Below are 23,307 nucleotides of genomic sequence, written 5' to 3' on the forward strand. Positions count from 1 at the left end.
GATGCAACTGAGAGGCCCAAAGGAAGGGGGTTAGCTCCATGTGTGTATGTGAGGGTTGTGGGAGGGAAAGACTAGGACAAGTATTCCTGGCAGAGGGACCAGCACGTGCAAAGATCTGAAGGAAGCTTTGCATTAAACTTTCAGGGGATGGTGAGTAAGCTGAAGTGGCTGGAGAGGAACACAGCTGTAAGAAAGAGGTCAGGAGAGGGGCCCAGTTCATAGACCTCTACCTGGGAAGGTCAAGGTAGTTGGTCTTTACCCTGAAGGTCTGGGATTGGAGGAGTCACCTGCTAAGTTTTACAGATCAGCCTTTTGCTCTGATGCCAGGCCAGTCGAGTTCATGTCTAAATATTCATGTTAACTGTGTTCTCTGTCATTTCCAGGAGACCATAAACATGTTTGAAAGGAACATCATGGACTTGGTGGCACTCTTTATTGAAAATGTCCAGAGCCTATATCCTTTCCTTGATGACCCTCCGTGGGGAGGTGCTCCTGGCCCACATCAGTGGTCCTCCTACCTCCAGGGGACCCAGGGGAGGGGCACTTGCATTTTTTTTTTCTAAGATTTTATTCATTTATTTCAGAGAGAGAGCCCGAGCAGGGTGGGGGAGGACCAGAGGGAGAAGGAGAAGCAGACTCCCCGCTGAGCAGGGAACCTGACATGGGGCTCTGTCCCAGGAACCTGGGATCATGACCTGAGTCACCCAGGCACGCCAGCGCTGTTATTTTTAACAAAAGGCAGAGAAGAGTACAGCTCTTTCATGAACTAAGCAAGATGCAAATAAGTGTAATCCCCTTCCAGGTGGCCACCTTTGGGTCACACCTACCGCCTCCCACTGCCACCAATGCCCTAAATAGGTTGGCAGAGATAGTGAAAAGTCAGCATTTTATAATCGTATTTCACTCTTTACCAGAAATACCCAAGCCCCAGTTTCATGTACAGAAAGATCTCTGCTTGCCTCAGGGTGCCATCAAGCCCACTACAGGATAACATTTAGTGGGACTCTCCACCTTTGAGATTAGAGGAATGTAAAACCTCCTGTTTTTCAACAAGGAAGAAGCTCGACTTCAAAAGATGGAGATTTTGGGCACCTGGGTGGGCTCAGTGGGTTAAAGTCTCTGCTTTAGGCTCAGGTCATGATCCCAGGGTCCTGGGATCGAACCCCACTTTGGGCTCTCAGCTCAGCAGGGAGCCTGCTTCCTCTTCTCTCTCTCTGTCCGCCTCTCTGCCTGTGATCTCTGTCTGTCAAATAAATAAATAAAATCTTAACAACAACAACAAAGATGGAGGTCTGGCAACCACTTGGAATGTTAAAGAATGTTCTGCAGGGTCTGAGGGAGTTTCCCTGACCCTCAGAACAATGGTGCCTTGCAGAGTAAAGGTTTGGATGCCTAGTCGGGTTGCTGCATGGGGCCTGGTTTGTAGTAGAAGCCCTGGCATATTTGTTCTCAAATGAGTGATGTTCACAGGGGGACCGCACCCCAGAATCCCTGCCTGCCTCCTGTGTTGTGAGTACACACGCCTTGGGAGTGGGGCCACACCCACGTTGCAGACACTGACAAATCCTTTATAATGAGATTGTCAGGTTAAATGTCAGGATTAGGAGCCAATGTTTGGGGCATGACCAACCCTTCTGCTACCTGAATTCAGGGCACTGCCATGGGGAATGATGGGCGGCACAAACTGCTGTGCTCTACCCCAGAAGTAACCTCCTGGTTCTGCCTTCCTGGGCTTACAGTCCTGCAAGGAGACAGAAGTTAGGGATGCAGGAAGTAAGCAGAGGCTGGGGGCCCGGAAGCCTCCCTGAGGGAGGGTTCTCTGAGAACCTGAGTGTGGGCCAGAAGTACAAGACAGAGAAGTGGGGAGGACATTCCAGGCAGAAGAGGCAGCCTGTGCAAAGGCCCTGAGGCTCTGAGAGAGATTCAGTTCCAAGAGAGGAGGCGATAGAGAGTGGGAAGCTCCTGGAGAGCCATGAGCATGGGAAGGATGAGGTCATCTAGCTACATGGTTAAGAGCTCACTGGCTGCTGTGGGGGAAAGGGGCTAGAATGGGGAGACCAGGGCTTGGCTTGCCCCGTCCAGTCCAGAGGCGGTGGGAGGGAGAGATGGGGAAGATAGAGGAGTTCTGAGGGGACCCAGCACCAAGAGGCAGTAGTGATGACAGCGTGTGTGTGTGTGTTGTATGTGTGTGGTGTGTTTGTTTTGGCACCGGGGTTTCATGCATGTGTAGGACCGGCTGTGAAGGTGGTGAGGAATCGGCTCCTCCAGGGGTGCCCTTCCGCCTGGCAAAGTCTGTTCTTGTCTGGAGGAAATGGCCCGGCCCTCTGGGGGTCTGCAGAGGTGCCTGGCCTGCTCCGCCCCCGGCCTTTGCTTAACTTGACTGCACGATGGCCCAGTGCCGGGACCTGGAGAACCACCACCATGAGAAGCTCCTGGAGATCTCCATCAATACTCTGGAGAAGATCCTCAAGGGCGAGCTGGACGAAGACCTGCCCGATGACGTGCGCGCAGTGAGCACTGTGGGCGGGGACGTGGGCGCGGTGGGCGGGGCTCGGGGCTGGTGGGCGGGGCCGAGGGCAGTGGGTGGGGTTGGGCGTGAGGCGGGCCCGCTCGGGAGCCAGATAGGCAGCCGCGGTGCTGAGCCCTTGCGGTCTGTGGCTCCCTAAGCCTTCAATCCTCCTAGAGCCCATTTCCTCACCTGCAAAAGGGACCATAACGATAACTTTGCAGGGTGGTTGGCCGATGAAGTAGGCCAGCAAATAAAACACCTGGTGGGCACTCAGTGCAGAGCAGCTAAAGAGGAGCTCATGATAATTAAATGCTTTCAACTTGCCAACAAGTTGGTTTCCAGAAGGTTATTTCTGGGGGGCTTCTCGAAGTTTCTGAGAGAGGCAGTTGCAGCTAGAGGTAAAGTTCTGAGATTTCACAGGCAGGTCTTCCTCACCCTCACATCTGTGGTGGGCCACACTACTAGGTGTTGGAAGGCCCAGGCACCATCTCTGAGCCGCCTTCTGCCGCCCGTCCAGTGATGGGCAGTCCCGCATCAGCCGTTAGCCCGAGCTCCTGAGCTCACCCAGGAGGCTGTCCGGGTCTTCTGTGTTGGGGTCCAGTGGCTGCTCTGTGTTACGTCTCTGGGGAGGGACGCAGGCGAGATCCTTGTCGGGAGCCTGCTTTCTTTCCTTCATCATTCATCTCACTCCCCGTTTCTCAGCTTCTCTCACCTCCATGTTAGTCTCCTACAGGTGTTCTCCACACAGCAGCCAGAGATCCTTAGAAAACCCAAACCTCACCATTCTGTGCTTGTGCCCAGCACATGGTAATGGCCTCCCATGAGCCTTGGAACAAGCACTTCACTTTACCGTAGTCCACCAGACCCTCGTGCCTGGCCTGCCTGCCTCAGCCACCTCGCCCCTCGCCCAGCCTCGGAGCCATTCTGCAAGCTCCCACGCTTGCTCCCTTCATTCGATAGTCCACCCAGCAGACATGCCCTTCCCTCAGGCCTCCGGGTGTCTGGCTTGTCCTCATTCAGCTCTCTGCTCCAACGGCAGCTCCTTGGAGAGGCCTTCCCGCATCGCTTTCCTGGGAAGCCACTCACTGTCTCTCTATCACACGCTCCGTTTATTGCTGTCACAGCCCTTATCACGAGTTCAGGCTATAATGTGTGTGTGTGGATTTGCTTATGGGACTATTCACTGCGAATCCAGACTCACGGGGAAGGCAGGGATGGCCTCTTCACCGCCATGTCCCTTGTGCCACACAGCCACAGCCCAGTAGAAGTGCCCTGAGTTCTCGAAGCTGTGCTTTGTCAGATGCTGGCTAAGTTCCGTGGAAGGGACCAGCAGTCTGACTCCCACAGCTTCGGGGGTGGGGAAGGCTGAAACAGACGTCTGGGGCAGCAGCGTGTAGGCAGGCCTGCCATGTTACTGGCCCTCCCTCCCTAAACCCCTGCCATATGCTGCTGCTGACCAGACCCAAGGAGATGTCACTTCCCCTGAGCCCTGAAATAAGGCCGCCCCCAAAAGCCCACTCTGTTATCCCCCAGGGGTACCATTGAGGGGTCACGGAGCTCCCTCACCGCACGCCTCCCAGGTGCGTGACACTCAGAGGGCACAGGACTGAAACATCCCTTCCTAATAACTGGGACACAGGAAAATACGGGCCCCGAAACTCAGCGGCAGACAAGCAGGCTGGACTGGTGCTGCCAGTGGCCAGCCCTCTCTCCTGCCAGGATGACTTTGCCTGGTGCCATGTGACTCCTGTTCCCGTGGTTCCAGGAATGCTCAGTACCTGCCGACTAAGTGGGGGCCGGCCACGGTGGCTGGTGACACGGAGCTCCGCTCACTGTCAGGGCACGGAAGCCTGAGCCTCACCTAGGATCTTTTTTATGTCCCCAAAGAACCCTACAAAAGTGGCATTGTTATCATTCACAGTTTATGGATGGGAAAATTGGGTAAGACTGCGACTCAGCTCAGTTTGGTAAGCCGCAAAAAGTGACGGCGCTTGGGAGGACCAGAGTCTGGAATCAACTCCACCCTGAGACGGTAGACACTCCCTGTGGATTACGTACAGGCTGGCTTTCTGGGTTTTCCGGTAGCCCCAGGCACTAGGGTAAATGGGGCTCTCCCTTGGGCTTGCCGGCAGGACGGGTGTCAAGTGCCATCGTTGAGGCCTCATGGGGGTGGCCTGTAGAGCCTCCTGGACACCTGCCCTCTGCGGCCAGGGTGAGCTCTGTCCTTTGGGGAATGCCTGCAGTCGCATCGAGAGACAGCCCCAGAACCTTGATACTGTGGCTTAGGTCTCCTTAGCTAGTTGTTTTTTTGTTTGTTTTTTTTTTTTTGAGTAGGCTCCATGCCCAGCGTGGAGCCCAACACAAGGCTTGAACTCGAGACCCGAGCTGAGCTCAAGAGTCAGACGCTTAACCAGCAGAGCCACCCAGACGCCCTGAGTTCTCCTTATATTTAAGCAACAAAATGGTGCATGTTGCTCTCAGTGGGGGAAAGGATGCCCTGACTGTAAGAAGTAATTTTAACAACAAAGAGCTGGCATTTCCTGAGGGCCTCCAGAGGGCCAGCCGTCTGAGAAACACCAGACACATATTTGTTCTTTTAATTTTCACATCCACGCAGTAAAATCCTACCATCATGGTCCCCTTTTACAGATGAGAAACCTGAGGCACAGAGACGAGGGTAACCCGCACAAAGACACACAGCGCGTAAGTGGCAGAGCTGTGATTGAACATAGGCAGTTTGACTCAGAGCCTGTGGCAAGACAGGGATGTCCGGATGCGTGAATAGGGCCCCCAGTGAAGGAAAAAACCAGGTTTCTCTTATCTAATCATCAAGGAGCAGATCGTGATAAAAACGTCTCAAAGAGGAGACTGTTTATCTCTTTGAAACTCCTCTCATTCAGTCGAGTGATTGTGATCTGCTCTCGTCACTGTTCTGGCCAAAGCTGTCTTTTGAAGTCCTTGGGTGCTTTGGAAGGAAAAGCAGAAGGCAGGTGCTCAAGGAGGAAGCCGGGAGCTGCTAGGGAGGGAGGGGACGGGAGCAGCGCTGGCAGCCACAGCCACCGCTGGCAAGGTCAGTGTGCCGGCCAGCATGCCACCAGTCCCCTCCACTGTGTCCAAGGCCAGTGAGCCTGGTGCTGCGACGAGCCGCTGCCACATGCAGAGGGCCAAGGTTGTCAGACTTGCTCCCGGGATGCTCTGAACATCCACGTGAGCGTCCAGCAGCAGTGGCAGGGCCCCCACGCAGCCCCAGGCCACAGAGAGAACCTGTGATTCCCCAGACACTGTGCTCAAGTGACAAAAGCCGTGTCTCCCCGCTCCGCCTGCAAGAAGTTGCTTTGAAACAAATGTGTCTTGAGGGGTGTGTCTTCACCTCCAAGCCTGAAGCTCGGAGGCAGGCAGGTTGTACACACCCTTGAGCCCTTCCCAGAGTCTGGCCTGGCCCCTCTCGCACAGAGGAAGATCTCCATGACTTCTCGCCATTTCTCCCACGCTGTGCTACCATCAGCTGCATCAGCCAGCCTGCCTTCCCTGCAAGGGGTTCTGTGGAAACCCATCACCCCGCATGGTACTCACAGCCATTTCTCTGAAAAGAAGGCTGTGGCCACAGAAACTGGCAAATCAAGAGAGAGAAAGTTAAAAGAATTTCTACTCTCCAGAGCCTTCTCTGTTTTGTGGCCTGTAAAATTCAGAAGGGGCCTAGGCTTTCCCAAATGTATTTGACCCAAAGAAAACATTTTTGGGTTTTTTTTTTTTTTTATTTTTTTTGGCAGAAATACTAGTATCTCAAGATCGCACAGAACATATTTTGGAGACTATTAAATGAACCACTACTATATTAAAGGAAAAAACCAACTATCTACAGTCCTCTCAACGACAGAGAACAGTCACTTTCTTGCCTTTGCCTTTGCCTTTCCTTGAAAGCATAAGCACACTTGCTAAGTGCTCCCGCAGCCTTGCCCTGCTCTGGGAAATGATTCCAGTTGATTTCCAACTGTCCCAGCTACCCGACAGCCATAGTATGGACAACTAGAACCAGCCCGCCAGGCCTGGTAGAGGGTGGGCATTCTCGGCAACTTTTTACAAGGCAGAAAACAAGGTCAGGAACAGGAAGGCAGGAGACCCCAAGTATAATCCAAGTGCAAGTGGGTTAACGTCAGGGGTGATGGAGAGACAAGGTGGGGCGAGCAGGCACAGATTCACAGGGCCTTCTGTCCTCAGAGGAGCCCCGAGACCCTCAGCCAGCCTCACGCTTCCCACCTGGCCGGCAGGTGTCCGGCAAATCAGACTTGAGGGCCAGCAAGAGAGAACCACTGGGAGCAGACAGAGCTCACCTCTGAACAGCCCCCCGCTTCCTCCCTGAAGGAAACACATTCCCAACTAGTCTGGTACTCAAAGTCAGTGCCTTGGTGGGCCCCCTCCCACAGCGCTTGTCGCGGCTGGGGTCTGGGAGGAGGTGTCCTTGGAAGATGAGCTGTAACGAGGACACAAAGGTGGCGCTGCACTGGGCGCCGGGCAGCTCTCCTCCACCAGCCAGGGGACACTTGGCTGGTTCCCTTTCTCCTCAGCTCTGACCGCGTACCCGGGGGCAGGGAACGTGACACGAACGCTCATTTGATATTTCTTCCTCACCAGCTTTTTGTTGACAAAGACACCATTGTTAACGCTGTTGGGGCGTCACATGACATCCACCTCCTGAAGATCGACAATCGAGAAGACGAGCTGGTGACCAGGACCAACTCTTGGTGTACACACTTAGTGGACACGGTGAGTGGGCGGTACCCTGGTCTAGAAGGGTCTAGGAGGCTGCATCCGTTTCTCCAGCTATAAGCTGGAGAGAAAGTAGCCATCTTCCCCTGGGAGCATATACTCTGGGCAACACAAAACACAGTCAAATTAAGGATGGTAGAATTCCGTACTGAAGACAGACTCTAGAACCCACAAGCCAACCCACCCTAACTCCTGCCTCAAAGCAGAGATGAGCAGAACGCGGAGACTTTAAAGTAAACGAGGTATGCAACTGTGCAGATTTCAAATAACACTTCCTTTCCCCCAGACTGTACTTGGGGAAAGAGTATCAGCAAATTCTATGACTTAAGGACCTGGGCTTGGCTTCCCCCCCAGATCCACAAGGATGAGATCATGAGGAACCGCAGGCGAGTGAAGGAGATCAATCAGTACATCGACCACATACAGAACGAGCTGGACAACCTGGAATGCGGTGATGTCATAGATTAGACCACGCCCACACTGTCCCTTGGAACCCAGCCGTGGGCCCTCGCCGCGCACACACGCCAGGCACATCCCTGACCGTCTCGCAGGCGTTAACTGGGAGTCTCTCGACCCACAGCCCCTCCCCCAGCACCATTTTTCCCCGCCCCCTGGGAAAACTTGCAAATGTAGACAAAAATAAAGGACCACGTCATCTTTATTTTTTATTTTTTTAAGATTTACGTAGTGATTTCAGAGAGAGCATAAGCTGGGGGAAGAGCGTAGGGAGAGGCAGAGAAACAGAAACCCCACCCCGCCCACTGAGCACAGAGCCCAATGCGGGCTTCGAACTCACGACCCCAAGACATGACCTGAGCTACAACCAAGAGTTGGTTGCTTAACCGAGTGAGCCACCCAGGCGCTCCCATCTTTTCTGAATTCTTTTAAAAACAACAACAACAACAAAAAACCATCAGAACTCCTAATCACGTATGTGCAGAAGAAAAAGTCTAAGATAGTGAGTTGGCCTTATAGCTGACTGGTCTACTGAGACTTCCAAGGAGGCTGCCAGTGGGCTAGAGCCTCGTGTTGGCTGTGTGCCCACTGTCTCTGCTGATTCGCCCAGGCAGGCCTCCAGCAGGAGGCAGAGGAGGCTGACGTGGACTGAGCCCTTCTCTCCTCTGCATGCTGAGGAGGGACGCAGGGGAGACCGGAGCCCCAGCATAGCTGTGGGGCCTGGGTTGGCCTGCCAAGGCAGAGGCCATGGCTCCCTGTGTCTCTAAGGTTGGCCGTAGGGCACAGACAACCCTCTGGAGGTTAAGAGCACAGGCGGGGCCTCCCATGTCACCTCTGAAGCCTGAGCATTCGGGCTTCAGGGAGAGCACATGCAAGTGTGGAGCAGCACCTGGCATGGGCCCCAGGAGACTGCACCAGCCACCCAGGGTGGGGCGAGTGGCCACGTCGGGAGGACAATCGGGGCTTCCTGAGCAGGACACCTACAAGGCAGGCGGCCTTGCCCTGCCTGCCCAGGCTTTTAACCTACAAACAATGCATACTTTCTATTTTCTTTTTTTTTAAGATTTTATTTATTTATTTGACAGAGACACAGCAAGAGAAGGAACACAGGAGAGGGAGAAGCAGGCTTCTCACTGAGCAGGGAGCCAGATGCAGGGCTTGATCCCAGGATGCTGGGATCATGACATGAGCCGAAGGCAGACACTTAACCAACTGAGCCACCCAGGTGCTCCCCTGTACTTTCTATTTTTTTTTTTTTTTAAAGATTTTATTTATTTATTTGGCAGAGAGAGATCACAAGTAGATGGAGAGGCAGGCAGAGAGAGAGAGAGAGGGAAGCAGGATCTCTGCCGAGCAGAGAACCCGATGTGGGACTCGATCCCAGGTCCCTGAGATCATGACCTGAGCCGAAGGCAGCGGCCCAACCCACTGAGCCACCCAGGCGCCCCTGTACTTTCTATTTTTAAGAGTCAATGCTTTCTTCTAAAATACTAGAAACAAACAGAAATAACCAGCGTAGGACAAAAAGGACTCACTTTTGAAAGACTGCCTGATTAAAAAACCAGGGGGGAAAAGTCTTCAGGCTGAAGGCTGCACAGAGCTGTGTGAGGCTCCCGGCCAAGGGCAGCCGAGAGCAGGACGGTCCGTGGGAGGGAAGCCGTTTGACCTTGGTAAAGCCCAGACGTGGCAAGAGGAATGGAGGAAAGGAGAGGCGCAAATGAAAATGGGCCTCCATGCGTTTCTGGGACAGAGAGGTATTTAATAAAACCCGCTTAAAAAAACAAACAAACAAACAAAAAAACCCGCTGGAGAGAAAGCCACTTGCATGCTTGTCCGCTTGTCCGGCTCACTCGCTGCTGCCGGCAGGGGCAGGCTCGCCCGGCCTGGACTCGAGCCAACCTCCACGGCCACTCTGGGTCCTGGGGGGGCACGGGAGAGCGACGCCGATGCTGGGGGCCTCGAGGGCCCGGGCTCACTGCTGCAAGAGCTTGTGCTTCACCGTGGTGCTCTCGGAGCAGAGGTGGACGAAAAGGGTGCCGGCGGCCGCGCGCGCCCGCAGCTCCTGCAGCTCGTAGTCGTGTGCCCACTCGATGTTGCCCCACTTCTGGATCTGACCGGAGGACAAGACAGGCCGCTGGGTGGCTGCCAGGTGCCCAGGCACCTCCCGGCCACAGCCGCATCCCATCCCCAGAACCGGGCTTGGGGCGGGTTGGGGCAGGGGGACTGGGGCCCGACCTTGCCAAAACACGAGCCCCACTCAGTGGAGGCAGCAGGGGAGAACCTTCGGGCGGGCAGAGCAGGCACCCAGGCTGATGGGGCGCAGACAGCTTGGCGGGGGGCGGCAGTCCAGGCCCAGGGCCCCTGAGTACCTAAACCGCCGGGTGGGCCCGGCCCCAAACCACACGTGCATCTTCCCGGAGGGGATGCCACGTGCGTGCCATCCTCCTCCCACGAGGTTGGGGTGAGGCTGCCTGCAAAATGTCACCTTCTGCAAGCTGTCTCACCAGGCCGGACTGCACTGCCCCCCCCCCCCACGTGGGTGGGATAAATAAATCAACCAAGACCACATGGCAGCTTCAGTTCAGACTCCCGGGGGGAGCCGCGGTGTTCCAGAAAACGGGGCTCTGCATGCTGGAGCAGGCTTGCGGGGTCTCTCCCCAGGGCTCCGGCGACGGGAGGGATGAGCCCCAGACTCACGGCGTGGCTGTCCAGATGTCAGCGGGACTCCAGCCAGACCCTGCTGGCCCCTCCCTGGCCAGAGGCCCAGCCGCCCCAGCCCGTCCAGGCACCCGGGATCTGCCACGCTACACAAGCCACCGTCTCCATGTGGGTGACTGATGTGTCATCGAAGGAGCATTTTATACTTGGAGGAACAGGTAAGTCCTCTGTTTTGTGGTGGATCGAACCTCGGTCAGACAACGAGGGCCTGGCTCGGGGCAGAAACACTGAGCCACGACAGGAGAGCGGGTTTCCTGGCTCCCTGCCTCCCACAGCCCTCGCCCCCCGCCCCCAACAAACCTGCCCCTGCCCATTTCATTGTTTCAAGCTAGCCTCTTTTGCGGTAGAGAAACATTTTTTTCCCCTGGCATTTTTCAAATGAGCAGATGACTAGACGGACTTGGGAAATAATGTCATTACAAAAGGATTTTCATCATGCTAGGAGCCCATTTGTAATAGCAATTAACCTTCTGAGGTTGGAGAAAAAAAACAGTAAAAAGACTGCAGAGAACGCCATAATTCTCAGAGTTAAAAAATGCAAATGACAGTGTACCAAAACCGTATTAATTTCAAACCCACTAAATGAAAACTTGTGTAGAAACAGCGGCCCCCCTCGTGTGCTGTGCCAGCAACATGACCCGCAGTGTGAGCCAGGGCGCCGAAGCTTCGTGTAGCTTCTGTGAGAGCACGCACGCGGCTCCTCCTCGTGCTGGCGGCGCCCACCGTGCAGGTGTGCAGACGATCTGGAGCTACCCCTGAACCTCTACTGCAGAGTGCGGTGACCACCTCGGTCTGGAGTCGCCTAGACCTGGCTCTAAACCCTGGCTCCAGCATTTGCCAGGGCTGCGACCCCGTGCCTCAGTTTCCCCCTGCGTAAAATGGGGATAACAACAGCCTCCACCTGGCCTGGCTGTTCAGAAGCGCTGAGGCGATGAGGGCAGAGCTAAGCACTTCGGAACACGGTGGCACTTACTACCGTTCTGTTCCATCACTGCTTCTTGACGATACTTTAACGAGCCCTGAGTTTTGGTTTCTGATGTGTGTTGAAGTCCAGAGAAGCCAAATCTACACAAAAACATTCTAGACGGGCTAGCTAGCCCACCCCCCTCACCCCACCCACCTCTGCCCTCTGCCCTCAGTCTGAACCACGGCGGGGATTCAGGCTGCAGTGGCTCCTCACCTGGTACTCCTCCTCCAGGCGGGACAGCAGCACGGCCTGCTCCACGGTCAGGCGCAGGTCCATCAGGGCCAAGGTCAGCACCAGGGACTTGAGCTGGGTCACCACAAATTCAATCCCTGCAGGGACACAAGCCAGATCAGGATCCAGGGCACCCCCACCCCAAGCCAGGGCAGTTGCCAGACCTACTCTTTGAGAGCCCCTGCAGCCCTAGAGGGGTACAGAGGTGCCAGGTGGGGGATGATGGTCATAGGGGATGTGCGCTTTCTGGCCAGCTCTGTATCCATTCCCTATTCTTCTTGAAGAGCATTTCTATTTCCACTGGGGGTGTGATCCCTCTTCTGCTCCTGCTGGGGGGTGGGGCACCTGACCTGAACCGGGCCTGTCAGAGGACTCCAGCCCCTGGTCCAGGGACTGGTGGGGAGATGGGCATGTGACTCGAGCCAGGCCAGTAAGACTTGAAGAAGGGAGAGCCAGCTATCTCCTGCAAGGGTGGGAGCCTGCTGTCCTCCTGGGACTGAGCAGACGGGTTAGACAGCATTAAAACCAGCCCCTCGAGTGCTCCTGGGATGCCCGTGCCCATCATACTGCCTCCCAGGCCCACGGGAAACAGCACGCATACCTTGTAGGGCCCACATGTTGTAAGATGCCAGGTGGCTAATGAGCACTTCCCGAGTCCTGGCTGGGATGCTGGGCCCCATTATGCTGGTGGAAGAGCTGATCTCCACATCGTATCTGAAAGGAAAAGGCTTCGGCATGTACTGATGGTGCAATGTGGCCTAGCTTTGACCCGGAAGCAAAGTCCTCAACTGCTGAGCACACACGTGCCCGTGATGGCTAGTCTTAGGGGTTCTGGGAGCAGTTGCCACTGCAGTCAGTGGCCTCCTGACCTAATAATTTCCCATCGCCCCAGAGCAGAGCCAAAATCCATGCAGCTGCCTGAAATTCTAACTCATTTGCCTAGAATCTCCATCAAAACCACAGAGTGTCTGCTCTTTAAACCTTTTAAGAAAATTTTTCGTATTTGAGAACATAGAAGATTTATTTAAGAAGTCATTTTTCTGGGGCCCCTGGGTGGTTCAGTCAGTTAAGCGTCTGACTTGATTTCGACCCAGGTCATGATGTCAGGGTTGTGAGATCAAGCCCTGCTTAAGCTTCTCTTTCCTGTTGGAGAGGATGCAGAGAAAGGGGGAACCCTCCTACACTGCTGGTGGGAATGCAAGTTGGTGCCGCCACTCTGTAAAACCGTATGGAGGTTCCTCAAAAAGTTGAAAATAGAGCTACCCTACCACCCAGCAATCACACTATTGGGTATTTACCCCAAAGATACAAATGTAGGGATCCGAAGGGGCATGTGCACCCGAATGTTTATAGCAGCAATGTCCACAATAGCCAAACTATGGGAAGAGCCCAGATGTCCATCGACAGATGATTGGATAAAGAAGATGTGATATATATACACAATGGAATACTATGCAGCCATCAAAAAATGAAATCTTGCCATTTGCAACGACCTGGATAGAACTAGAGGGTTATGTCAAGTGAAATAAGTCAATCAGAGAAAGACAATTACCATAGGATCTGACTCATATGTGGAATTTAAGAAACAGAGGATCATAGGCGAAGGGAGAAAAAATAAAACAAGACAAAATCAGAGAGGGAGACAAACCATAAGACACTCTCAATCATAGGAAACAAACAGAGTTGCTGGAGGGGAAGGGGTGAGGAGATGTGGTAACCGGGTGATGGACATTAAGGAGGGCATGTGATGTAATGAGCACTGGGTGTTAAATAAGACTGATAAATTACTGAACTCTACCCTCTGAAACTAATAATACACTCTACGTTAATTAATCAAATTTAAATTAAAAAAAAAAGATACTCTCTCCCTCTGCCCCTCTCCCTCTCAAAAAATTATTTTCCTTACAACAGTATTTTTTTTTTAAGATTTTATTTATTTATTTGACAGACAGAGATCACAAGTAGGCAGAGAGGCAGGCAGAGAGAGAGGAAGGGAAGCAGGCTCCCCGCTGAGCAGAGAGCCCGATGCGGGGCTCGATCCCAGGACCCTGAGATCATGACCCAAGCTGAAGGCAGTGGCTTAACCCACTGAGCCACCCAGGCGCCCCTACAACAGTATTTTTTTAAAGATTTTATTTTTTTTAAAGATTTTATTTACTTATTTGAGCGAGAGGGAGACCGAGAGAGCGAGAGAGTGCAAACAGGGAGAGCAGCAGGCAGAGGGAGAGGGAAAAGCGGACTCCCCCTGGCCTTCTAACAGGGAGCCTGACAGGGGGCTTGATCCCTGGACCCCAGGATCATGACCTAAGCTGAAGGCAGATGCTCAACCAACTGTGCCACCCAGGTACCCCATAAAGATTTTATTTCTATCCCTACACCCAACATGGGGCTCGAACCCACAACCTCACGATCAAGAGTCGCACATTGCACTGAGTCAGCCAGGCACCCCGCATTTTCCTTACAATAATCTTTGGGTGTGTCCTCTACTATCCAGTCATTTTTTCAATTATTTATTAAGCCTCTACTACATACAGGCCTTTGCTTTTGGTCTGGGACATGAGCTGGCTTCAAGAATGACACATTTTCAAGGGCAATAATAACTATATAAAGGACAGGAAAAACGCAATAGACTAAAGGCAATTTCTATAATTTTCCTTCCTGTGTAACTCATTTTTCTCATTGGTTTAGAAATATTCTTGCTGAAATTTCTAATAGTACAAATGGAACACGGCAAATGGCCAAGCTCTTCTGTAAACTCTTAAGGATGAGAATCTCGAGTGCCACAGAAAGTGGACAATTTTGTCCCACAGCAGAGATCTCCAGGCACCTACACTATTGTTACGTTTCATTAGACTCTGAAATAACATGGTATCTTCAGAACTCTTATACGTACTGTTGTCGTTACATTTTATTTGCTCCTTTAGTGCACCGGCTGTGCCTTTTACTATAAAACCCAAGGGTACCTGGCACATTGTGGGCACCCGGGAAACGTGGACAAATGAGACAGGCAGAGAGCACTTTTTTGAGAAATGTTATGCCAAACACTACTCCGTGTAAGCTTACAAAATACTGAGGTCAAGGTAGCACCAAGGTAGCAGCCCTCCCAAAGTCCCCTGGAATGAAATGAAATTGAATTTATTTCGCCACCACATCAAGAGTCTGTGCAATTTTGTACAGAAGAATCTTTCCGCTAAGGAAAAATACGGGGTATCATCAGCTCCTAGGAGACTGACATCCGTAGGATCAGTGTTACCAGACTTGGCCTCATGTGTGTACACATCACACATGCTGTTCTGGGACTCAGTTTAATAGTGCAGCAATTGTGACAACGACAGAGATGATCACTGCCCAGATCTGGGCCTTTACCTAGCAGGATGCTAGGTATCACTTAGTTTACTCCTCACAGCATGCTAAGGGGTGGGGATGAGGAGGTCCACTCACACATGAGGAAGCTCAGAGAGCTCAAGGCACCAGCCCCAGATCACACAGCCAATCGCGGCAGGCCTTGGGCTCCAGCCCTACACAGTGCGCACTGGGTGCACGGTGGCTAATGCTCATTTGAGGAGCATTTTTTTCCAAGGGGGCCGGCCCTATCCCTCAGCATCCGGGAGCTGCTGAATCCCATGGGTGCTCTGAACTCAGAAAGTCATCTAGCTAAGGGCTTCAGCGGCCCAGCACGACCCCCGACCCTACCAGCCTGCCCAACGGCACGGGGCTGCACATCTTACCTCTTCTCGGCCCATTCTATAATTGGGTCCCACTCGTTCTTCTGCAGTTCAACTAACGTCGCTGGCTCTTCCACCCTGTAGCTAATTCATTGCAAAAATCACCTTCATTAATAAAAAAAGTATAATTCCTCCATTCAGTGACAGACAATGGAAAAACCTAAAAGGCAAGAGCAAAAAAAAACTACCTCAACCCCCCTGCCCTCTACAAGTCCTTTTCTAAAGCAGTAGTTCTCAGAGGGTAGCCTCGGGGCCAGAGCATCCCCTGGGAACTTGCTAGAAAGACCAGGTCCCAGGTCGCACCTCACCCGTACGGAAAGCGGAACCTCCGGGGGTGGAGACCAGCCACCTGTGCTTTACCAAGTCGTCCAGGGGATCAGGCCTGAGTGTGAGAACCACTGTTCTAAATGTCCCTGCTTATGTCCCAGGCCAAGGTTTGCGGCCCTAGGTCAATGCCATTCTAAACACTAATACTGCACTCCCAGATGCACACCCACCTGACCCGGGTGCTGTGCCAGCTCAGTCACTGCACCCCACCTCCCCTAACCCTTCCGAGGGACTGTGCGCCTTGGCCACAAACTGCCTGTGTGCACCATGTGAGCCCACGCGGCTCCCGATGCAGCTGCCAGCACGGGGGCCTCACACCACCTGGTGCCAGGCTATGCCACTTGTTTTGACCAAGAGACTCAGAAGTGGGAGTCAGCTGCGGGGAGCTGCATGGTAAGGCCTCAGGGGATGGCAAGACAAATGGGCACTGTGGAAAGCCGCAGTGTGGTGGTGCAACAGGAAGGAGAGAGAGCATGAGTATGCAGGAAGATGGGCAGCTGGAGGAGGGGGGCATAGGCAGCTCAGGATTCTAGAACATCTGGGCCACAAACTCGGGCTGCTCGACCACTTCTTGAACTTTCCTTCACTACCACTGACCAGTTAGCTAAAGAACCTAGACACAAGGGGAGAATTCAAAAGTGGAAGAAGCCAGCTCCTGACATCAACCACCGACCATCCCCATGTCCAAGCGGACAAGTGAGGACAAGGATGCCTCCGTGAGGATGGGCAGAAGTCCAGGACCGGAGGTCCCTGCTGGGGGCTGGCAAGTGATCCCCTTGGTCCTGGAATCTGCAAGAGCTGCATATGCTACCAGCGCCCCCCGGCCCAGACCCAGGGACAGCTGCCAGGGTGCAGAGCGCCTGGTGCTCTGACCCGGTGACAGCCTGAGGAGGAGCCTCGGGGCAGCTAAGTGGTGGTGTCAGGCAGACCGCCTCCCTGCCCTGGGAGATAAATGAAAAGGGTCTACCTCTCCTTCCGCTGATAACGGTCTGGGCAAATGAGGCAAATGGCCCAGGGGACCTGCTCAATCCCAAGGGAATGCCCGTCTAAATGTCAATTACCAGAGAGTGTCGGTGTCTAGAAACTTCACAGCCGCACGGATCAGCTGGTCCTTGTTCCGCTGGGTAGGGTTGTCTAAAGACGTGTTGCACAGTGTGGTCTGAAGCAAGAGGCCAGAAGCCCTGTCACCACCACTGGGGCCCAGGCGAAGGCACCAAGCTCCAGATGGATACTGCCTCCGACCCACGGCAACATGGAGAACCCAGACAGCGCCACACCGGGAGTGACGGAGCCCAACGGAAGCCCTCGACCCCCAGTATCTCCACAACCTAAGCTGTAGCCCATCTGCTGAGCGCCTGCGACAGCCCGGCTCCCTGCCAAACACAATGACAGCCCGTGGACCCAGGGGAGTCTCTCAGTCACCCAGGAGTAACGAGCCTCCCCCAGGTCTCGTGCTCTCCACTCCCGGGCTCTGCTGTATTTCACTGAACCCTCGAGACACCCTTTGGAGGAGGTACTGTTGTTGCACTGAAGTCGAAGGAAGTCGGCGGAACAAATGAGCTAAACCAGAAGCAGGGTGACTTTCCCAGCGAGGCTGCTTCAGTACTAAGACAATTAGTTTATGGCCGTGTCATTTCCTCAGACACCCAATGGAGCAGGCCAGCCCCGAGGCAGGCTCTGAAGATACCAAGGATGCCCGCCTGGGTCTGAATGTCAAGGCCGAGCATGGGAATGACCAGGACAACAGCACTGTTCCCAGGGTTGACTGAGTGCTTGCTCTGTGCCAGGAACCAAGCCAAAGGCTTCCCAGCATCACACCATCCGTCTTGACCACCGTGCTCACCTTTCTCAGATGGGGATCGCGGGGCTGAGAAGGCACAGTAGCTCACCCAAGGGGGCGGTCTGGAAGCCGCAGAGCCCCGACCCGAAGAGTTTAGCCAGCCCCTGCTCCAGCCTGCCCACACCCACCCATGTGTGTATGGACGGCTCGCTCCAAGCGGAGCTGCCTCACCTCAGCCCCTGGCCCCAGGCGTTCCTGCGCTCAACAGATACTGAGTGCCATTGAGCCTCAAGTGAGGGGCTGGCTATGTGCTAGTGAGACAGACGTGGCCCTGCCCTTCTGGGCTCACAAGGCGGCAGAAGAGACAGGCTGACTGTGCAAACGTCAAATGGACAATTATCAATTGCATATGTGCTGGCAAAATAAATGAACAGGTGGCGTGACAGCAAATAAGAGAGCTGGGCAGCCAGGGAAGGTGACACCTGTCCTAAGACCAAAGGAGGAACCAGCCACCCAGGACAGTGTTCTGAGCAGGGGAACCTCAGGGGGTCGGGCGGGGAACGGTCAGCATGTCCAAGGAGGGGAGTAGGACAGGGGTTCACCCCCGAGGCCCTTGTCCGAATTTGGAAAGGAGTCTCGATTTTTGCCAGGTACCCTAGGAAGCCAGCCGTGGGCATTGGGGTAGAGGTTTGGGAACTTGTTACCAGGTGCATGGTGTAGAACTTGATGGTGTCCTGCTGGGAGTCCCATTCAGTGGCCACCGCGATGGCCAGGGCCTCGCTGGGGACAGTAAAGAGCTTGGCTTGGGGAGTTTTCAGCTTCCTGTGGTCCAGGTTTATCTCAAAGCCACCTTGAAAGATCAAATGAAAACCTCTCAGGGATTGTTAAGTGGAATCGAGTGACCACTGCTATATTTAGCTACTTGAATCGGTGCGGACAAAGACACCGTGAGTCCCTTCATGGAGGGCTTACAGAAACCTACCCAACAAAAGCACGCAGGGTAATCTCACTGCTGAAACCAGCTAGATGAAAAATGTCGCTACCCATTCACACACACACACACACACACACACACACACAAAGAAGAAAAAGAGGCAGTCAAAATTTCACTCACCTTCACCCTGTGTGATGCTGACATTCTGATAAAACCTCTTCCTTTCTGTAAAAGAGATTTTCCAAAAAGGCAATTTAAAATAACATTGAGACAGCTCAGGAAGTGACAAGACCAGCTTGTGTCATTAGTGCTAATGCTGATTGATTGGCTTGATTTTCATATCACTATTCAAGGTCTGCCCTACTCTACGTGGCGTAATCAATGGCTCCTGATTAAAGCTCGGGGGAGGAGGGCATTTACTCTCCAGAGATGAGGGAGGGACAGGACGCACTGGTCAGGCCCCTGCTGGCCCCTGAGCCCAGGGACAGTCTGATCGCAAAGCATCTTGAAGCCGCAGACTATCTGACGTGACAGATTTTTCTAGCACCTTCCGCTTTAATTTCTAGGCAGGCTCTCCCCGCCACACACTACCCCCACCAGCACAGCCTCCATGCCAGAACAATGTGCCCCAGTCCAAAGATGGTGTCTGAGTCCGATAAAGCCAGAGACCTATTCTGGGCAAGAGTATGATGCCTCTGAGACAGGCACGAGAGGAAAGCCGGTGTGGACATGCGTGTGCATGTGGGTGGCACACAGGAAGTGGGGAGAGATCCCAGGAGCATCTCTCATCCTTTCTACCCAATTAATTAAATAATTAACCAGCATGCCTGTGTATTCAACAGGAGCTCCAAACATTTCCTTTAAGAAAAGGGGAAATACACGGCCTGTGAGATCTGAAAATACCTTGAATATAACCCTTCTACAAAAACGTAAACAAATCTCTCCTCTTCTACCTGGAGGGCTTAAAACTAAGTGTGCCTCCTAAGGAAATTACACAGACTCCTCTTACTAATAAAGAACAACAAGGTCACATTTTGGAAGCTAAAAACCATAACCCGGCCACGATGTTTGCGGTCAACACAAAACCTTGCCTCACTCGCTGGTTCATTCTGTCGCAAAATCACTGGGTACTTGCTGGAAATACTGATGTAGCATGGGGAGGGGGAGGAGATTCACTCGTTTTTAACGCTTTGGGGGAAAAAAAACAAACCCAAAAACCCAAAGAACAAAAACCATGCTGAAGTGAAAACATGATGTTTTTTCCGTTTTCCCCAGCACATCAGTTTTTTCATCAGTCTCATGCTCGATCATTGATACTTTCCCCAAAGAGGGCCCCAAATTGCATTTCCACAGCTGTGCTTTACTCAACAAAGGCCCCAACTGTTTTCCAACAAAAAAACTGCATGTCTACCACATGCCAGGTACTATTCTAAGTACATGGAATCAGTCAATAAAATGTTAAAAATCACTGTCTTTATGTAAATGCTCAGAAGGAAAAAAAAAAGGTGATAGGATCTGGCCACCAAGATGATGCTGTATTATTATAACGTGACTTGCCACCTTTATGAAATCGTCATAGTGATTCTCTCCCGAGTTTGACACCGAAACAGAAAGTTCACGCCATCCTGGTGTTTTCGAATGCGCCAAGTTCATGCCCCAAGCTCACGTGCCACCTGGTCACATTCAGATAGTGGATGAGACACAAATCTGGAGGCCTCTTTGCGTAGGCTTGGAAGCCTGGACTGAAGCACCCGGACCACGTCCACTATGTTCTCCAGTGCCCTAGCTGGGCAACGTGTCCAGAGCCAGCCCAGGCAGGAAGGAGGAAGAGCTGTGGAAGCTGACTCATCACCGCTGGGGGAAGGATCTGGCCCCATTGGCAGGAAGTGCCAGTGGAGAGCATTCTAGCATATGGCTGGACACAGCCCTGGGAGATGGGCCCAAGAGACCTGGATTCCGGGCAGAAACTGACAGCATGGGCCGAACATAAAGCGGCTGGGATACTGAGGTGTCCCATGAGAGAAGTCTTTTTTTTCCCTCTGCTTTGCATGTCAGTCCTTGGTTCCTCTGTCCTGGCCTGGTTCCCCTCTGTGCCTGATTAAGAGGAAAAAAACAGAAGGGAGTGCGAAGGACAGAAGGGCCAGGATGGGTCAACCAAAATTGCTCCAAACAGCAGTACACCCTGTGAAAAGAGAGGATAGCACCAGGCAAAAGGACCACAAAGGCTGTAGGGCCTCTGAAGAGGGCAGGCACCCTATGGGGCCTGTTTCAGACAGGTGCTCTGCTGAATGCAGTGGATACGTGGAGGTGCAAACTCTGGCCTTGGAACAAACTTCAGTGAGTACTGATCCTGTTCCAGAAGTGGGGTAAGTCCTGGGGATTGGAATCAAAGCTCGTCCCTTTCCTCAAGGCACTTCCTGTCTACTGGGAAGCAAACGCTAAACCAGGCAAACAATAAAGTCACTGACGGCCAAAGTCCCGAGGATCACTGGAGACACACACCAGGCAGGAGAGCCTGATCTCACTATGGGCTAAAGGAAGACCTCCAAGCGCTCAGATTTCATCTGAGACTAGATGGAGAGGCAGGAGTTAGCCAATCTGCATGGATGGATTTGTTTCTTGGAGGGGTGCGTGTGTGGAAGGCATTTCTAGCAGAAGAAACAGCTTTCACAAAGGTCCTCAGCCTCAGGAGAACACAAGAGTTTGGAGAACTAAAACACCGTCAGGAGGACAAGACTGTAGTTACCCTGCAGAAGATGGGTAGAGATGCCCAGGTGGGGGCCAAATCTGGGGGAGGTGCTGGGTAGGTCTCAGTATGGAGGCAGTCAAGTTAGGGACTCACAGAGGAAAACAAGGCCAGGATCTGGAAAATTCATTTGGTGGAATCCATGGCTCCCAATAACGTTCTTCACCTGGGCCCTCAAAGGCCTTGGGTCATGTAAGATAAAACACGAGACCAGGAGCCTTGAAACACCCATGTTCTCAGTGAACACGGGACGAGCTGACAGCTACAGGAACCTCATCTTTTAAAAAGATGAAATCAACAGACTAGCCTTGTGGGCTCACACAGAACTCAGGTCTGTTCTCAGTATGAATCAGTCCATTTATAGAACATCTGTTTCAGTGGCAAAAACACACTCAGTGCCTTTTAGGTGTGGACTACGAAGATACAAAGAAACAGGTACATGAAAAAGTGCTGAATGTTAAAAGCTGGCCGCAAGAAAACAGGCTATTTAAGCAGAGAAGCAGAAAACAACTCAAAAAACCTGGTCCTCTTCCTGTCCCAGGCTGCACAGACCAGCAAGTGATCTTTGTGCCAGCCTCAATTTTCGCCTGGCCTTTGCTTTGGAAAGACTAAAAGCCTCAGAACTACGACTCCCACAGTGCACCAAGAACAGAAGAAGTGCCCTCTCCAAACAGTCTCAACACCTTTATCTTTTTAAACAGTGCCATCTGGTGGGCCTTAAGTCTTAAAGCTACATTTGACTTAGGGCATCCCTCCATCCATAATCCTAGGGCGGCTCCAACTGTTTTCAAGGATCAAAATTCTTCAGACCAACTATTTAAGAACTCTCACAACCCAATGATAAGAAGACACCCACTTAAAAACTGGTTAAGGAATGTGAACAGAGATTTCTTCAAAGAAAATATACAAAATAAGCACATGAAAAGATGTGCTGGACGTCATAATCATCAGGGAAACGCAAAACAAAACCAGGAGAAACTTCACACCCACTGGGATTGCTGTAATAATAATACTATTAAAAAAACCCAGATAACTAATGCTGGCAAGGATGTGGACAAATTGGACAAAAAAAATACACTGCTGGTGGAAATGCAAACTGGAAGAGCATGCCAGTTAAACCCTGGGAAAGTGTGGCAGTTCCTCAGAAAGTCAAACAGTTACCAAGTGACCAGCAATTACTGATCTACGAGAAATGAAAACATATGCAACCCAAAACACCACAAATAAAAAAAAAATGCCCACATAAAAACCTGTACACAAATGTTTATGGCAGCATTCAGAATAGCCAAAAGAGGGGTGCCTGCATGGCTCAATGGGTTAAAGCCTCTGCCTTCAGCTCAGTTCCTAGGATCGAGCCCTGCATCAGGCGCTCTGCTGAGCAGGGAGCCCGGTTCCCCCTCTCTCTCTCTGCCTACTTGTGATCTCTGTCTGTCAAATAAATAAACAAAATCTTAAAAAAAAAAAAAAAAAAGAATAGCCAAAAGAGGGAATCAATCCAAATGTTCAAATAAGATGTCATATGGCCATATGATGGCATTTTACTCAGCTATGAAAAACAATGGAGTACTGATACATGCTACGATTGGATAAACCTCGCCAGAATCATTGTAAGAAAGCCAGCCCAGAAAGGACCAATTCCATTTATGAAACGTCCGAACTAGGGAAATCTATAGAGACAGAATGTAAAATAGTGGTTGTCCAGGGCCTGCAGGAAGGAACGATGATAGCTAAAGGGTACAGGGGTGCTTTTAGGGTGATAAAAGTGTTCTAGAATTGTGGTGACAGTTGTACAACTCTGTGAATATACTAAAAACCACTGAATTATATGTTTTAAATGAGTAAGCTATAAGTGAACTGAATCTCAATGAAGCTGTTAAAAAATTCTTTGGGGCAAATGCATCTGCCACAACAATTAATATAAATGAGCTAAATAACTAAACACAGTTTTTTTTCCCAAGTTGTTCTACCCATCCTGAGGAGGGGTTGGCCAACTTTTTCCATGAAGAGCCAGAGTAAATATTTTAGGCTTGGCAGGCCATCATAACATAACATAACATAACATAACATAACATAACATAACATAACATAACATAACATAACATAACATAACATAACATAACATAACATAACATAACATAACATAACAT

The 23,307-nt window shown here is 52.0% G+C and overlaps 2 protein-coding genes across 2 annotated transcripts in view; one reads left to right on the plus strand and one right to left on the minus strand.

Annotated features, from left to right (window-relative positions):
- The window catches only part of LOC111139253 (dynein regulatory complex subunit 3), a 31,833-nt gene extending 24,089 nt beyond the window's left edge, over nucleotides 1–7,744 (plus strand). Inside the window, exons 10-13 of the mRNA XM_022491475.1 lie at nucleotides 384–454; nucleotides 2,387–2,510; nucleotides 7,142–7,273; nucleotides 7,631–7,744. Coding sequence (XP_022347183.1) covers nucleotides 384–454; nucleotides 2,387–2,510; nucleotides 7,142–7,273; nucleotides 7,631–7,744 — 441 coding nt within the window. The remainder of the gene's footprint in view (nucleotides 1–383; nucleotides 455–2,386; nucleotides 2,511–7,141; nucleotides 7,274–7,630) is intronic.
- A 1,454-nt stretch (nucleotides 7,745–9,198) lies between these two features.
- The window catches only part of LOC111139225 (ATP synthase mitochondrial F1 complex assembly factor 2), an 18,784-nt gene continuing 4,675 nt past the window's right edge, over nucleotides 9,199–23,307 (minus strand). Inside the window, exons 2-8 of the mRNA XM_022491426.1 lie at nucleotides 18,595–18,639; nucleotides 18,185–18,330; nucleotides 16,762–16,859; nucleotides 15,377–15,457; nucleotides 12,250–12,362; nucleotides 11,631–11,746; nucleotides 9,199–9,842 (exon numbers count right to left, since the gene is read on the minus strand). Coding sequence (XP_022347134.1) covers nucleotides 9,705–9,842; nucleotides 11,631–11,746; nucleotides 12,250–12,362; nucleotides 15,377–15,457; nucleotides 16,762–16,859; nucleotides 18,185–18,330; nucleotides 18,595–18,639 — 737 coding nt within the window. The 3' untranslated portion in view covers nucleotides 9,199–9,704. The remainder of the gene's footprint in view (nucleotides 9,843–11,630; nucleotides 11,747–12,249; nucleotides 12,363–15,376; nucleotides 15,458–16,761; nucleotides 16,860–18,184; nucleotides 18,331–18,594; nucleotides 18,640–23,307) is intronic.

This window comes from Enhydra lutris, unplaced genomic scaffold, assembly GCF_002288905.1.
Source record: "Enhydra lutris kenyoni isolate GAN:26980312 unplaced genomic scaffold, ASM228890v2 scaffoldscaffold97, whole genome shotgun sequence".
In the NCBI taxonomy this organism is placed as follows: Eukaryota; Metazoa; Chordata; class Mammalia; order Carnivora; family Mustelidae; genus Enhydra; species Enhydra lutris.